This window comes from Varroa destructor, unplaced genomic scaffold (assembly GCF_002443255.2).
Source record: "Varroa destructor unplaced genomic scaffold, Vdes_3.0 BEIS01000003.1, whole genome shotgun sequence".
Taxonomy (NCBI): Eukaryota; Metazoa; Arthropoda; class Arachnida; order Mesostigmata; family Varroidae; genus Varroa; species Varroa destructor.
Window position 1 is genome coordinate 36,082,651 of NW_019211456.1, and position 14,420 is coordinate 36,097,070.

The window sequence follows — 14,420 nt, forward strand, 5'->3', positions numbered from 1 at the left end:
AAAAATTGGGATACGTGACCAAATAACAAGAGGAATCACAATTAGTTGTTTAGCGTTAAAGTAAACAGCCCCCCCCCCCCCCCCGGAAAGTGCTGACGTAGGATAAAATTTGCTCCGACGGGGCACTTTTAGATGTTCTGACAACATCCAAAACATATGTTCGTCTATTTTAGGGAACCCACCTCTATCTACCCGTAGCGATGTTTTCGCTCTTCATAGAAAAAGTTGTCGTATTTAGCAGAGCGATCAGTTTCAAAAAGTGTTTAGATATAACACTGCCTACCGCCATCTGTGTTAAGATGCGAGTAGTCAATACACTCATTGTTAGTTACGATCTATAATCAACAGCGACTAGAAAAATCTCTTGACATTGTTAATAATGTACAGAATGTTTATACTAAAGAAGATCTGTGCGTAGCTGATGTATATTACAGCTCTCGTATCGGTTACCTGTAAGCCAAACGTAGGTCATTACCGTTACCTGCAAGTCATTTGATCTGTATTGTTAGTGCCATTGTAGGTATTTCCATTCATTTGATATCCGTTTGTCAGCGTACACACGAATTTGTGATAGGGTTTACCGGAGAAATGTTTCACGTTTTATGTACAGGGCAGAGTGGCGAATGAGCTTATACGGCGCTGAACTTTTGCAACGAGCAAAAGCCACAAGCTTTAGTAAACGTATTTACGCCACGAGTGTTTGATATCTCAGTGAACAAAGTAACCTTTTGTCTTGGTAAACGAGATTGGCATTGGATAATGGTAACAACAATAACAACAACAACAACAACATTGTTTTTGAATATCTATCAAAAATTAATATTCTGGCAAAATATGCCAATTCTGTAAAGTTTCTTACTAAATGACTACTTTAGCACTTAATTCCAGTTATCATTTGATAGGACATACATTTTAATTAGTTATAAGGAACTGTAATATATTTTAGTACAGTCGAGTAACTTCCATTAATAATCCAGGTTTGTAAATGAACGATGTTTTTCCCATGTAAGTCATTAATTTAGCTATACACGAAAATCTTCGAGTCTTTCCGGCGGCTACGAGAGGCAGGGCTTATCGTTCGAGAATTAAGCTAAGGTAAAAGCAAGTATAGGTAGATCGGCTCGAAATCGAACAAAGCAAAGCTGGAACGACGTCGGAGAATTAATTAACAGAAGGTTAGACAGCTGTCTGGGAGACAGTGTAGATAAAGGCCGGAAGATGATTGTGCAAGAGAAACGGATGCCTGCTGAGATGTAACGAACAGAATCCAGTTTATGAAAGAACGAAGACTATGAAGGAAAAAGCGTTAGTCGTAGAAGCGAGCTCGATAGTCGTTGGCAGCCTCTAGATAGAGGTATCGCTATGGGATATATTAATTCACAGTCATAACAAAAACAAATTTGTCTGTCTTTCGAAAATTGTCTAGTTTTATGTAACATATGGGGCAAAACATGAAAATGCACAATTACTACATCTTAATATGTTAAACATGATTGGCTAATATTGTGAAAACGCATCGATATTAGTGACATGCACCACTTTTCTTTTCAAAGTTCAAATCTTCTTGCCTCCAGTAGTTATCTCCTATTAGACAGTACTTCTCGCTGAGCATACGCTTACCATATTACGCCGTTTTTAAATTAGAAATGAGACGAAAGAAGCTCAAATATTTTTCATAACGCATTCTTTTCTTTTTATGACACTGTCCTGCTTCCAGCAGCATTGTCCGGAAAGCTTACAAAGAATCGTGTTGATACGAACTGCAGGCAAATGAATGGCGGATAGTACGTATAACAGAATTGTCTTCAGCAACTCTTCTTTATGAATGATTCTTGATTACTCCAATGGGTCGGAAGAGGAGTCATAAAATCCAGATGACACTTCCAGAAGCAACGTAAACTAAGAAGACCACTGATCCACCGTATTTAGGCTGCTCGACCCTTCTGCATTAGAATCTGATTCGGTGCTGATGTTATGGTGAATGCATTAGCCGTTCGTAATGGTTTTGTGAACGTAAACGGTACTGTGTTAGTACTTAAGCCGTACTAGACGCTACTTGTGCTACAGTCGCGTCCTACTTTGCAGACGTCGGCCCGCCTAGATAACTTGCTACCTTCAACAGCAATTGATGCTCGATAGTACAGACTAGTAGAGCGTGACTTGCACCATTCAGTAGACAGTCGATGCTTAGAAAAAGAATTTCTACTGCTTTGGACAATAGGCCTTGTGCAGAGGTCCATTTTTTGCGTACGGCGATTATATTGCATTGAATTTGCCAATGCCGTTTAATGATCTTAATATAAATTAAGTCAAGCCGCCCCGACATCTATTACCACCTGTATTGTGGCTCTAAGGCTCGTCTTACCATCAAAATTTCATTTTAAATTGTTAAGTAAAAAAATTCTCTGAATTGAATAGTTTTTCACTTCACAACAATTTGGATATCTATTTTCTGTCATTTTTTTATACTCTTTGATTTATGTCAAATCGACAAAACTTTCTTCCAAATTCTCAAGCAGACCTTTAGATTCTATACATACTGGTATATGTACATGTTTAGCGTTTTTCGAAGTTCGTCACACATATTAATTGGCAACAACTCAATCTCATTTGCGGACTTATGTATTTTATGCTTCACAGCTTAACCACGCAAGATAAGGCAGCTAGCACATTTATAAAGAATGACACAATTAAGTGTTTCTACCTCCCGCCCCTGCCGTTCCCCCCTCGGGGGCGAATTTTTAGGTAGTCTATGAGCCGCTGTAGACGTGACTACCTCCCCTATGATGTGCTTGCTTCTTTATATGCCAATAATAAGGTTCCACTCGCACCTAAATACACATGACTGTACACAACCTAAAATATTTAGAAGGTAATAACCATGTCCCGATATGTTTGTGCTTCATGCAAGCGTCATATTGTATATCGCAGTAATATGCAAGAATCTTTTCTGTGCTATCTAGAAGCTATGTGTTTCGAGCTAGTTGACATCAATGATCGCTTCTCCGAAACGATAACTGCCTGTCGTTGAATGTTGGTCGCTTTGGAAAGCGCGAACTTTTTCGTCGAAGTTATACGCTACTTTTGTTCATATAACTACATTCACTTTCGAAGCACTTCTGCATGAGCAATGCACGTTGTATCCGTACTTTGATTTGGAAACCGTGTATTAAAAAAAGTTATATAAATTGTAAGTGGTCTGCCCTTGTACGGTGATGGAAGCCAGTCTCATGACCTCCTATCGGAAAGAAACAGAATTATATGATCAGATAGATTCTGAAATGCTTTCCTTAACGTTGTGAACGCGGAAGTAGGACTTAAGGTAAAAATGGAGATCAAAGTTATTGAGAGGTTACGATCCGTTTTATGCTACTTCAAGAGCGATGGCGCCAATTTCCGAAATTAAAAGAATGACCTAAGGATGCAGTATACCTGAAACAGCATTTATACTTCATGCGAACGAAAAAGATTTAATACACGAAAGTAATCTATTTGGATAGGGTCTGGAGTTGCAAAGTCCATATAATATGTTAGATGTAAGATTAGCCTATGAAGGAAACTGAACACTGTGCAATCGGTAACCGGAAATGGGGGTGGGCAAAATCTGCCACTATTATAAATCATTGCCACTGTTTTTTTTTTTTTTTTCTGTAATAGAAAAGCAAGTGCTGCTATTAGATCTGGGCTCGCAAGAAAACGCTGACGCTATGATCAGTATAGGGCCATAAGGCAGAAAGAATAGGATTTATAATTTGTTTTCAGAATATTTAGCTTCTCAATGATTTTAATTATGGTTCTTATTGGGCCTAAAGCTGGCAACCTTTATAATGATAGCAAGCATGAGGCGGCAAGCGATAGGCTCGATCCAGTCGACTACTACGATTGATCATATTCTTGGCTGTGACGCTCACGATCCAATATATCATCTGTGTTTTTATGTGCTGAGTGTTGTTTAAATATATTATGCATTTGACCATTATGTATTCAAAGGTCTAACGAAATTATAACTTAGTTCGACAAATGATGGTTTCATTTGAGGATCCCAGTAACTTTCGATGTTTACTTAATATTTCAATATTAAGTTTACATCGAAAAAGAGATAAGTTTATAAATTGCAGTTTTTCTCATCTATTACCAGTGATAGCTAATTGCTTATATACTTGTATGGGCAGATTAATATTAAGCGCTTTGATTAACAGATTGACAAGTGGTCCACACCTTTGTTGCTATTTTTTGACTACTGGTCCGTAGACCTGTCTGCGAATTTTAATTAGGTTATACGCCCGGGAAAATCGAAATACCTACCATTTTTTTTTATACCATGCTATATAGTACATCATTTGTTCGGTAACAAAGAGGATTTCCAACGCTATTTATAGCCGAGATCGACTGTTTGCAGTTAGGCGATCTATAGTCTGCAGAATAACAAGATACGTATGTGGCACATCAACAATATACTTTATGTGAGTACAGAGTACATCGCAGACGTAAACAGTAGCCCAATGGTCTATCAGGATTTAACAAAAAATGCTGGAATGAGTAACAAAATAAATACGTAAATGGCATAGCAAGAACTGGGAGACGACTGAGCTCACGGCTAAAGACTCCTCCATTAAAAACACACACGGAACTTAAGAAGCTCTCTGTTTATATTATATGTTTAATAGGAACTTTCATTAGTCGTCTCATTCGATACAAGTCAACAATTTAATTACATTTAACGTATGCTGCTAGCAGGCGTTGAATAAACACCCAAAGGATAGCAGTTTAAAGCCATTCTTGTTCGGAGACGATAAACACATGGAACAAACACGTAAATAAATACTAATTAACGAGATTAGTGTATATAAGAACGTAACGAAGCCAATTTTACACGTTGCGACCATGAAGCCTCTTATACTTCGTACGAAGTCCTACCATCTTGTTTGAATGTCCTGATTCAGATTCAGAATATCTCGGTCCACATGTGGATAGCGTTCGACGGATTCTCGGACCTTGTGTACCTGTTAGATATTGCCATTCAGTTCCGAACGGGCTATCTCGAACAAGGCCTTATGGTTTGCGATGCTAGTAAGCTTGCCGGACACTACCTACGCTCCAGGTTAGTCACAATCAAATTAACAGACACCATCAGGCTAACAAGAACCTGTGCTGATAATGCTAGCGAGTACAATAGTAGCATGTATGTAATAACCTCTACCGCCGCAACTTATGGATGTGTCAGCATTATGGCAGTACCTCGAAGTAGAATTGAAAAACAGCTAATTGATGTGTGCTGAAAGCTGTGCTTCAGGCATCTTTTAGCTGTCGCGAAGGACGAAGACTTTCATTTGTATCTGGGAAATTAAAATAAACAGATTAGGAATTTAATATTTCTCGCTATTTGTGGTTGTGCCGCGCTACAGGAGCTTTTTGATGGACATTGTCGCCCTGACCCCACTCGACCTCTTGCAATTAAGGTTTGGATTTGCGCCATTACTCAGGTACATAACTGTCCTATGCTACAGCGTATTTTTCATTAGGAACACTCCAGTTAACCTAAACAATGTTAGAGATATTTTAGCACAAGAAGTAAACCACTTCATTGAAATTGATACAACATCCCACTCCATATGGCACAGTTATAAATGGCCGGAGCGAAAATGAGAGTTGAAACTCAGTTTAATCTAAAATAAAGCAAGCGTAACGTAATTATGCACACGTTTTTTTGCATAATTTTTACCGTTGTTGTTGCTGCTGCTGCTGCTGCTCTCAATTGGCGTCACAGATTCCCCCGATTCATCAAGGTATACCGCTGTTATCGATTCTACTACATGGTTGAGAGTCGCACCATTTATCCGAACCTTTGGCGGGTCGCCAACTTGATCCACATCCTTCTTCTGCTGTCGCATTGGTTCGGCTGTTTTCACTATATACTCTCTGAGTTCGAAGACTTCCGCGGCGCCTGGGCGTACACAAATCCGCACAAGGCCAACAACTCCGAGTGGCGAGCCATTACCCGCAAATACGTTGCCTCCGTATATTGGTCCACGCTGACGTTGACCACCATTGGCGGGGATCACGTCACACCCAGCTCAAACTTGCAGTAAGTTCAAACTTAAGTAGCGGCGTGCCAGTTATCTACAAAAGCCTTCCTGCTCGGGACGAATTTTCCTGCGGCAACTCTTCCTACCTGAAACCATGCAAATCACCAGTCCGATTTAACTTGACGCCGTGTCCTGTTTATAGACAACTGATGGTCATCGGATTAGGATTTGAACAGGGCGAGGTTTTATTTCGAAAACTGGGTTTAGAACCGGCTTAGCAAATCTTGACTTTACATAAACGACCCGATATTCATAATAACACGAGTTTATTAGGAATATAACGATTCATAACGCTAAACGTATTTTTGTTATAATGATTACAGATATGCATTTACGATTCTCTCGTATCTAATTGGCGTGTTTATATTTGCCACAATCGTGGGTAAGTAAGTTCAATTGATATTAGTCCTTTCTCAGGCTAGCTTATTATATTCGTCGAAATAGACTACCTGCTAACAAAACCAAGCGTCAGTGCCGAAAATAAAGCGACCAAAATAATTAAGCAAGCTACAGTTGTAACCAGATTTTGTCAAGAGGCACTTTTACCATCGCTGTTAGGTCTGATTTTATATGCCTGCATTCAGCGAGCTCTACTATGCAGTCGTGCTTCTTTGTTATTCAAATGCTAGAAGGATGGATAGTCGCACTTCTTTAAACGGTCCATGGTCTACAACAATTCTACTAAAATACACAGCTAGTATAGTTTTTGAGTGATGTACCCCTAACTGTGCATCGGTACATAGAGCTGAGGAGTTTTTTCAAAACAATTAGGTGCGATCGCACCTCTAATGGCTGCAACTAGGCATCATCGTGTGTACACGAGGCCTCTATCCCAAATATCAGAGCATTGAACTTTGATAGGTACAAACGGAGGTCGAACGAGGCAAAGTGGCCTAGATAAGTGCAGTGGTATAATATAGAAAAGGTGCCTAACTCCATGCTCGTAATATTTCAGGACAAGTAGGAAACGTCATTACGAATCGAAACGCGTCACGACTCGAATTTGAACGTTTACTGGTAAGTTTAATTCCAAGTCACGTGTCCTCACTAATGGATATCACCGTTGTTCATTGGATCTATATCAATACATTTTTCTATACTGTAACTAGATATATGACCGAAGGAGCCTATTCGAGGAAAAATCAAAGGACAAATCATGATAAATCTAGTTACTTCAAGACAGTTGAAATCAAAACTCCACTTATATACGACCAGTAAGCTTCGACTTGTTTCTACCCCATCCACTTAGTATCGGGCCTACGCGACATTTATATAAGCAAATTTGTTGCTTTACGATTTCTATGAATCTAATAGCAGTCGCAGCTTCCCACGGAAAGTTGTCAGAAGTGACTCACTCGACAATTGCGGTTAGGCTACCTACCGTGTTAACCAGCTGGTTGATTTTGTTCAAAATCGTCGGCTATGATGACCTATTGACGCCCGTTAAAACCTTGATTTCAATGAAAAAGCAAAAAATACAACAAAATGGTAATGTCTATTTGAAATCAAGACGGATATCGGTCTGAATTGCACCCGCCTAGAAGTGATTGTCATATATCAGATATGTCAGACAACATAGCATTTATCTCCAGGACCTACTTGTTAGTATGAATTCAGTTTCAACTATGTGCGTTGATAGGTTGTCAGTGATCACTTCGTACAAAGAGATATACTTAGTGGACCTAAATCTTTTCCATCTCCCATCTGTCGCAACTAGTGTGCCAAAGTATTATCAATGAAATATTTTTTACGGCATTATAGCTAGCAAGCTATAATTGATTAAGGCAGTCAACTTCGACGAACGCATGTCCTCGTTTTACTTTTATGCTGTTTGCATTAAGCATTCCCTTAGCATGGCCTAAACCTCGTCGATAACTGTTTTCTGGGCTAAGAATCTAAATGGGTTCCATGCTTTTGTATGTAACTCTTCTGTAATAGACAGGCTATCTACAGATCGCGCGGAGGTAATGTTTGAGTCGCTCTTGTGAGAACCTTCGAATTTTAGGCTTCATTTAAAATAACAAATGTGACAAAAGTTACTTTTTTTTTCTGTGCAGCTGCGGCTTCATTAACATCATGCTAACCTGTGTCCCTACTTTTTTGGGACGTTAACATACAAGGAAGTTAGAAGCCCTTCGGAAGTCTGGACCTTAGTAATAGCCATGAATTAAAAGAAGCAACACGCTATGGATCTGTCGGAGCAAGGAATGCTGGACATTGGTTGTTCTTTCATATATTTTTCCTGCGAGGTTTTTGTGAAGAATAAAAACAAAGTTGAAGCTGCTAAGCGCGCGATTTCATCAGAGTCTCAGAAATTATAACTCAACAGTCAGTGCTATCGGTTCCTAACAGCCTTAACATATCCAACATACATCTCCACTGAAGCGAAAATTAATCTATTTTATCGAGTATAATTATTTTATACTAATGTAAAGACGAGCCTCGCTTATGCTTGAAATAGCTTCAAATAATGTAAAGCCACAGCATATTTCAGAACCAGTTTCCAGTGCAATGATAAGATAACGTGTTCCATTTTCGAACGATGCAACCGAGCGATTATTACGAGCCTTATTAATAATAGGAACACTGAACTCCCTGGAATAGTCAAGTCTTGCTTGTTTCAATTTGGCCCTTCTCACACTTTAGTGATTTACCTTGCAGTATATACTAATGTTCGTCAATTCTAAAATCGCAGTAATTACATCTTTCTGATGTCTGCTGGTCCACTCGCCTCCTAACATCTCTCCCAAGTCAGCAGGTAATAGAGTTCGTATTGAATTCGAAGCTGACACTTAGCACGAGTATCAACTTCAGTTCGAAACAACTAAAGCTTTGTGCCCGATTTGTACCCCTCTTCCGGTAGCCGAACATTCAGTACCCCGATTTCAGTAGTACGTACTAGATTGTATACTTGACGAACGATCTCCATAGAATGATTGAGACCTTTTTACTTTCAATAGCGTACATTGACTTCATCTTCCGCGGCTGGTTCTTGCAAAAGACATCTCTAAACATTAGTCTAAAATATAGTGAATTTTATATCAGAAACATTTTCAACGAGCTTCAACGTTATTGTCTGCGGAACGTCCATGCAGCAATAGGTAATCCTCATTCGAATTTAGGTTCCAGCTCATTACTTGATATGTGACCAATAACGCGATCTAGCCGGTCTGCTGTGTTTTCTCGATTAAACACGGCGCTTAGTAAAATCTGATACATTACAGTCGAACAAGAAGAACTCCAGATGCGATACCTCTTGGATTAAAAGCTTTTCCCATTGAATTTTAAACTAAGAAAGAGTATTTCTTATTTATAGCGCCGTCTTAAAGGGCAAACAACGCTCATCAGTTGGACTCTATTGAAGCAAGAAGTCGTTCCCAGTTTGTTTCTTATCAAAAGTGAGGGCTAACCAAAAACTTTTGCAGGATGGGGCAAAACTGTACATGCGCCACCACAAAGTGCCACATCAAATGCAGAGAAGAGTCCAGCGCTGGTATGACTACTCATGGTCACGGTACGTTCAAAAGAGTTGGGCTGCTTTGAAGACATCCGACATTTGCCATTTGAAATATTAATAATCTCAACAGGTCTTATGTATCGGGCAAAGCGACTCATGGGGGCGCTTGCATCCAACGCCAACTCGCAAGGCTAAATTAATCTGAGTGAACTTCAGAAAGGCGTCCTCACTGTAGTATGTTATTCTCACCGTAAGACCTTCAGTCACCATTTAAAGACTATTCAGAGTAGGCCTTTATTCTTTACGAGCACATGAGTACATCCCCAATACTTTGAGACATTCAAGTGCAAACTACATGTGATTTTTTGGTACCTATTCAGCGGCCGTATGCGCGGTGGAGGCGATATCAATTCGGCGCTGGGAAGTCTTCCTGATAAGCTCAAGACAGAGCTGGCGCTCCATGTCAACCTTAAGACTCTGAAGAAAGTGACAATCTTCCAGGAGTGCCAGCCGGAGTTCCTCCATGACCTTGTGCTTAAGATGCGTGCGTACATATTCACCCCGGGCGACCTGATCTGCAGGAAGGGCGAAGTGGCACGAGAAATGTTTATCATCGCTGATGGTATCCTTGAGGTGCATAAAGACTCTTCACATTTTCATAGCATGTGTGCGCTCTAAGGCAATTCTTTTTCAGCAATCGGCTCGAAGAGCTAATCTAAAGCAGAAAAAAGCAAACCTTCCTTGTCTTCCTGCGATTATCTCTAAATAGTTTTTTTCCTATGGCAATCCTTTTAGGTAATAAGTGAGACGGGTAAGGTGCTCACGCAGATGAAAGCTGGCGATTTCTTCGGCGAAATCGGCATACTCAACCTGGATGGTTTCAATCGTCGTACAGCTGATGTGCGCTCTGTCGGTTACTCGGAGCTGTTTTCGCTGTCCCGCGAAGACGTCCTCTCGGCCATGAAGGACTATCCAGAAGCCCAGGAGATCCTGCAGGCCATGGGTCGCAAACGCCTGATGGAAGCAAGGCTCGCGGCTGCAAACTGCGTTAACACAAGTCAAACAAACACAACCTCTAATACAACGTTTAAACAGCAGGTATGTCCATTTGAGACATTGGCAGTGCTTAAGCTATACTACAACTCTGTAATCCATACATTGTAGCAGCTAGATCTACCCTTGTTTGCGGTTGCAATCTATACGAAACGAATATTGGACGTGTGGTATTATATGTAGTCTATACTATATATACATAAATGATGCCGAGTCGTTCTCTCCGAGAACCTTTAGTGCCTTAGGTACAATTTCCTACTCATTAAACGACCTCACAATAGGGAACAAAACACAGCTATAAGATAGGTATACTTCATTTTAGTCTTCTGCTAGATAAAGTTTAAACAGTACGTAGGTAGACACAATTCGTCGAATAGCAATATCAGGATATCCTTAAAACTCATTTATTTAGAAGCCATCATTCATTATCTTAATCATTGCAGTTTATAACCAGTTGAGTGATTAAATTTATATCACGCTATTTGCGACTATTTGAAAATATTACCATGAGGTGTTTACGGTTACTTGTTATGGACCGCTAGAGAAGCTGGCGCACAATTTAATCCTTATTTTAGTTCTAGAGACATAGACGTCTCTGTCTGGTTGTCTATCCATATGTGTGGGCTCGAAACCGGGTTTGCTTACTGTGTCACTGTGAAAGAGCTGTTTTTTCTTCTTGGTCTTTTCGCTCTTAGGTTGGTGGTGGTGAGGTCGAGGCCTTTTGCGTCCGAGAGTCGGCTTCAAGCTTGAGCTTGTGTCTTTTTTTTTGTAAACCGGCAGGAACCATTAGGAAAGTCAGCCACGCCGGTCACCCAGACTTTCTACTTTTTGTTAGTCTAACAAACGACCACATTCGCTGTAGAGTGCACGAGTCTCGCGTATTCAGGCAAGGAACGCACGGCGACGTGGACAAAGGTACCGAGGCTCGCTCAGCATCTGCTAACCACCGTTCACTCGTTTTATGCAAAGTCGCGCATGCTTCAATACCCAATGTCTCCCATCGCTTGTCTTCTTTATTTTCGACGACTAACGATGTATGTACATGCGTAAGGAACGGGACAGTGTTTCGTAATAGCGCGACGCAGTAGCGGCGTGTACAAGAAGGTTGCTTTCACAATAGTAGCTTTACGCTCTTTTACGTGAAAGCCGTGCCAGACATCACTGCATTGGTCTGCGTACACATTTGTCGAAGTACGGCATCGGCGTATGAAGCGCTTAGCTTCTTACGTGGCAGGCAAGGCGATGTGGGGATGGCCGAGGGTGCTTAAGGGATACATGAAACAAATGCCGGCTTCGTTCACACGACAGGTAATGGGACTTGTCAACGTCATCTTCGTAGCTGACGCCACTTTTACCGCATAGGGAACAAGCAGTAACTGACGTCAAGTGATGGCTGCCTGGTTTCGCTGTCTTCTTCATGTCCGTGTCAGTAATACAGGTTAGCTTGCCCCAGCGGCTCCCAAGACGTGTCGTGTCCGCACTTTCCTGTGATTGACAGCTTGCATGTCAACCAATAGCAAAGAAGATGATACCTTTTGGCGCCGCTCTGCCTCTCAAAAGTCATTTTACATACCCAGGCCCGAATTTAAACTACGATGTGCTAAGCTCGCCCTACCCAAACAGAGAGAAATCGCTGTCTGTGCACTCAAGAACGCGTATCGCTTTGTGACCGAACCGTCAATGCATCAAATAGATTGTCCTTCTATTCTGAAGTGTTACCTCAAAATAGGTCTTTGTCCGTCGTAGTAGAATAGTAGCAAGGAAAACAAGCATTGTCGATTGGCATACATATCGATAATAACGGGCGCATAGAAGTATACAAATTGCGTCTGCGGCTTAGTGTGGCTTGCTTCAACAGGCACAAAAGTGAGAAAAAAACGAGAACTGGTTCGGTAGATCGATAATGGTGGTTACTCTCTCACTAGTCGTCAACAGGCTTGGCCGCACGACCCTAACAACCTTTTCCAGCCACAACAACAATATTGGCGAAACACTGTAGAAAGGGTCGGTAATGAAAAAACACTCATTCTACGGTATTGAAGAAGAGGCAGTGGCGATGACCTACAAAGGCTTGGAAAAAGAGGATAAAAATAACATTGGCTCGTAATTCGTTTCTCATAATCATGATTAACAACTGAATGAGCTATCCTCTTCATGGTTGACCCGTATCAACCGGTGGCTTCTGCTGAAGTAGGTGCGGCAGCTTATTCCTTCGTTCTACTTTTAACACAGGGTCTCATTCGCTTCATCCTTTCTTGGCCCTTAGTCTGTCGCTGCGCCGTCTCCAGTGCAGCCCCTATATATTCGCTTCCGATGCGACCGCTTCGTCTCCTGTTCCACGAGCCTTCAGAGCACTGGCTAAGTAACGATTGTCGGTTATTGCGATTTTAAGAACCTCATCGTTTCTCACTCAGCTAAGAGAATTGCATTGAATACATCATTTGGGATGTGCGATAAAACAGCTATAACAGACAAATACACAGTAAGAGTTAACAATACAACGTTTTTTCATCGATTAATCCTTCTTGCTAACGTACTGCGCATGTAACAGAATATTACAATGATATGGATTTGACGTAGATAACAATCAATACTACTGCAGTCTATCTAACCTAACTATACCTTAGAACAAAATGGAAAACCTAGAAAAAAACCTTAGGACAAAAAATTTTGTCCATATTTGTTTAGTCCCAAGATACCTCTAGAAGTATCAGGACTTGTTACGGATAGCGTCACCTATGAACTGATGGGACAACAGGATGCATACGAATGGCTATGTATATGGTGCACCTGCACCTACAGATAATTACACAGTTCTCGGCATCGCCAAATATAGAAATCTGTTTTCTTCACTTGTCTGGTTTCTTCTTTCTTCGTCCTCTTCTTCTTCGCTTCTGTTTCACTAGACTAATAACGCTTTTCGTGGATGAGAAGCCATATAAAGTTACTCGAAAACTTCTTGAAAAGTTTGTTTTACTAAAGAAACGTTTTCATCATTCAATCTTATTATTTAGCCACTGTCTAACGAAAATAATTTTCGTGCCTGTTGCGGTCCTCATAGTGTTGTATTTTCGTTTCATTTTATAAACTAATCAATTGATCGATCTCATCCCTTAAAACCATCTACCAAGCCGAGAGGTGTTTCCGTCTCTCATTTGGTACTCAGGGAATCAATAATCTAATCATATTTTTTTCAGTACAATCTGTCTGGGTGTCAGAAACTTTCCGATAAGGTATGGCAGCTTCAGCCTCTCACCTACTCACGAGATATAGAATCGATCGCTCCTTCCGTTTTCTGCTTTGGCCTGCATCTTAGGTTTCCGAGCAGCTCCTCCCACAACATGATTGTCTACACCGAAGGACAAGGCCTTACGCGACAGCCCTCTATCGTTACGTCGAATACGATTGACGAGGCACTGACTCGTGAATAAGGGGACTATAAACAGAATGCGGATAGAATATTGGCCTATCTCCTTTCAGATCTGTTTTTGGCAGTGTAAGCGAAAGGCGATAAGAAATTTAGCACCCTAGGTAGCTTCCAGTCGACGCCTATTAGAAACGTGGTTTTGTAGGCGAATTCGATTTCATGAGTCCTTTGCCACTGCTGTTTGGATAGACAAAGGAGGAATCGAAAAAGGTCAATTGTTTCTGAAAAAAAGGATCAACCCTATTACCTTGATAAGTCCGCTAAGAAACTCTTAGCAAACAGTGATAAATGCTGTTTCCCTCATTCACAGAATTGCGTATTTCAAATAGGATATTGAGCACGCTACACTGAGGAACAAAGGCAGAATCGTTAACCGAATTCAATGTACAAACGGTGA

The 14,420-nt window shown here is 40.8% G+C and overlaps 1 protein-coding gene across 3 annotated transcripts in view; it reads left to right on the top strand.

The window, feature by feature from the left end:
* Nucleotides 1-14,420, top strand: part of LOC111246593 (uncharacterized) — a 159,822-nt gene that overhangs the window by 107,886 nt on the left and 37,516 nt on the right. For all 3 annotated transcript variants that reach the window (XM_086984521.1, XM_022796440.2, XM_086984522.1), the window contains exons 6-13: nt 4,944-5,101; nt 5,406-5,483; nt 5,768-6,085; nt 6,410-6,468; nt 7,042-7,103; nt 9,512-9,600; nt 9,924-10,176; nt 10,339-10,641. In XM_086984521.1, coding sequence (XP_086840647.1) covers nt 4,944-5,101; nt 5,406-5,483; nt 5,768-6,085; nt 6,410-6,468; nt 7,042-7,103; nt 9,512-9,600; nt 9,924-10,176; nt 10,339-10,641 — 1,320 coding nt within the window. The remainder of the gene's footprint in view (nt 1-4,943; nt 5,102-5,405; nt 5,484-5,767; nt 6,086-6,409; nt 6,469-7,041; nt 7,104-9,511; nt 9,601-9,923; nt 10,177-10,338; nt 10,642-14,420) is intronic.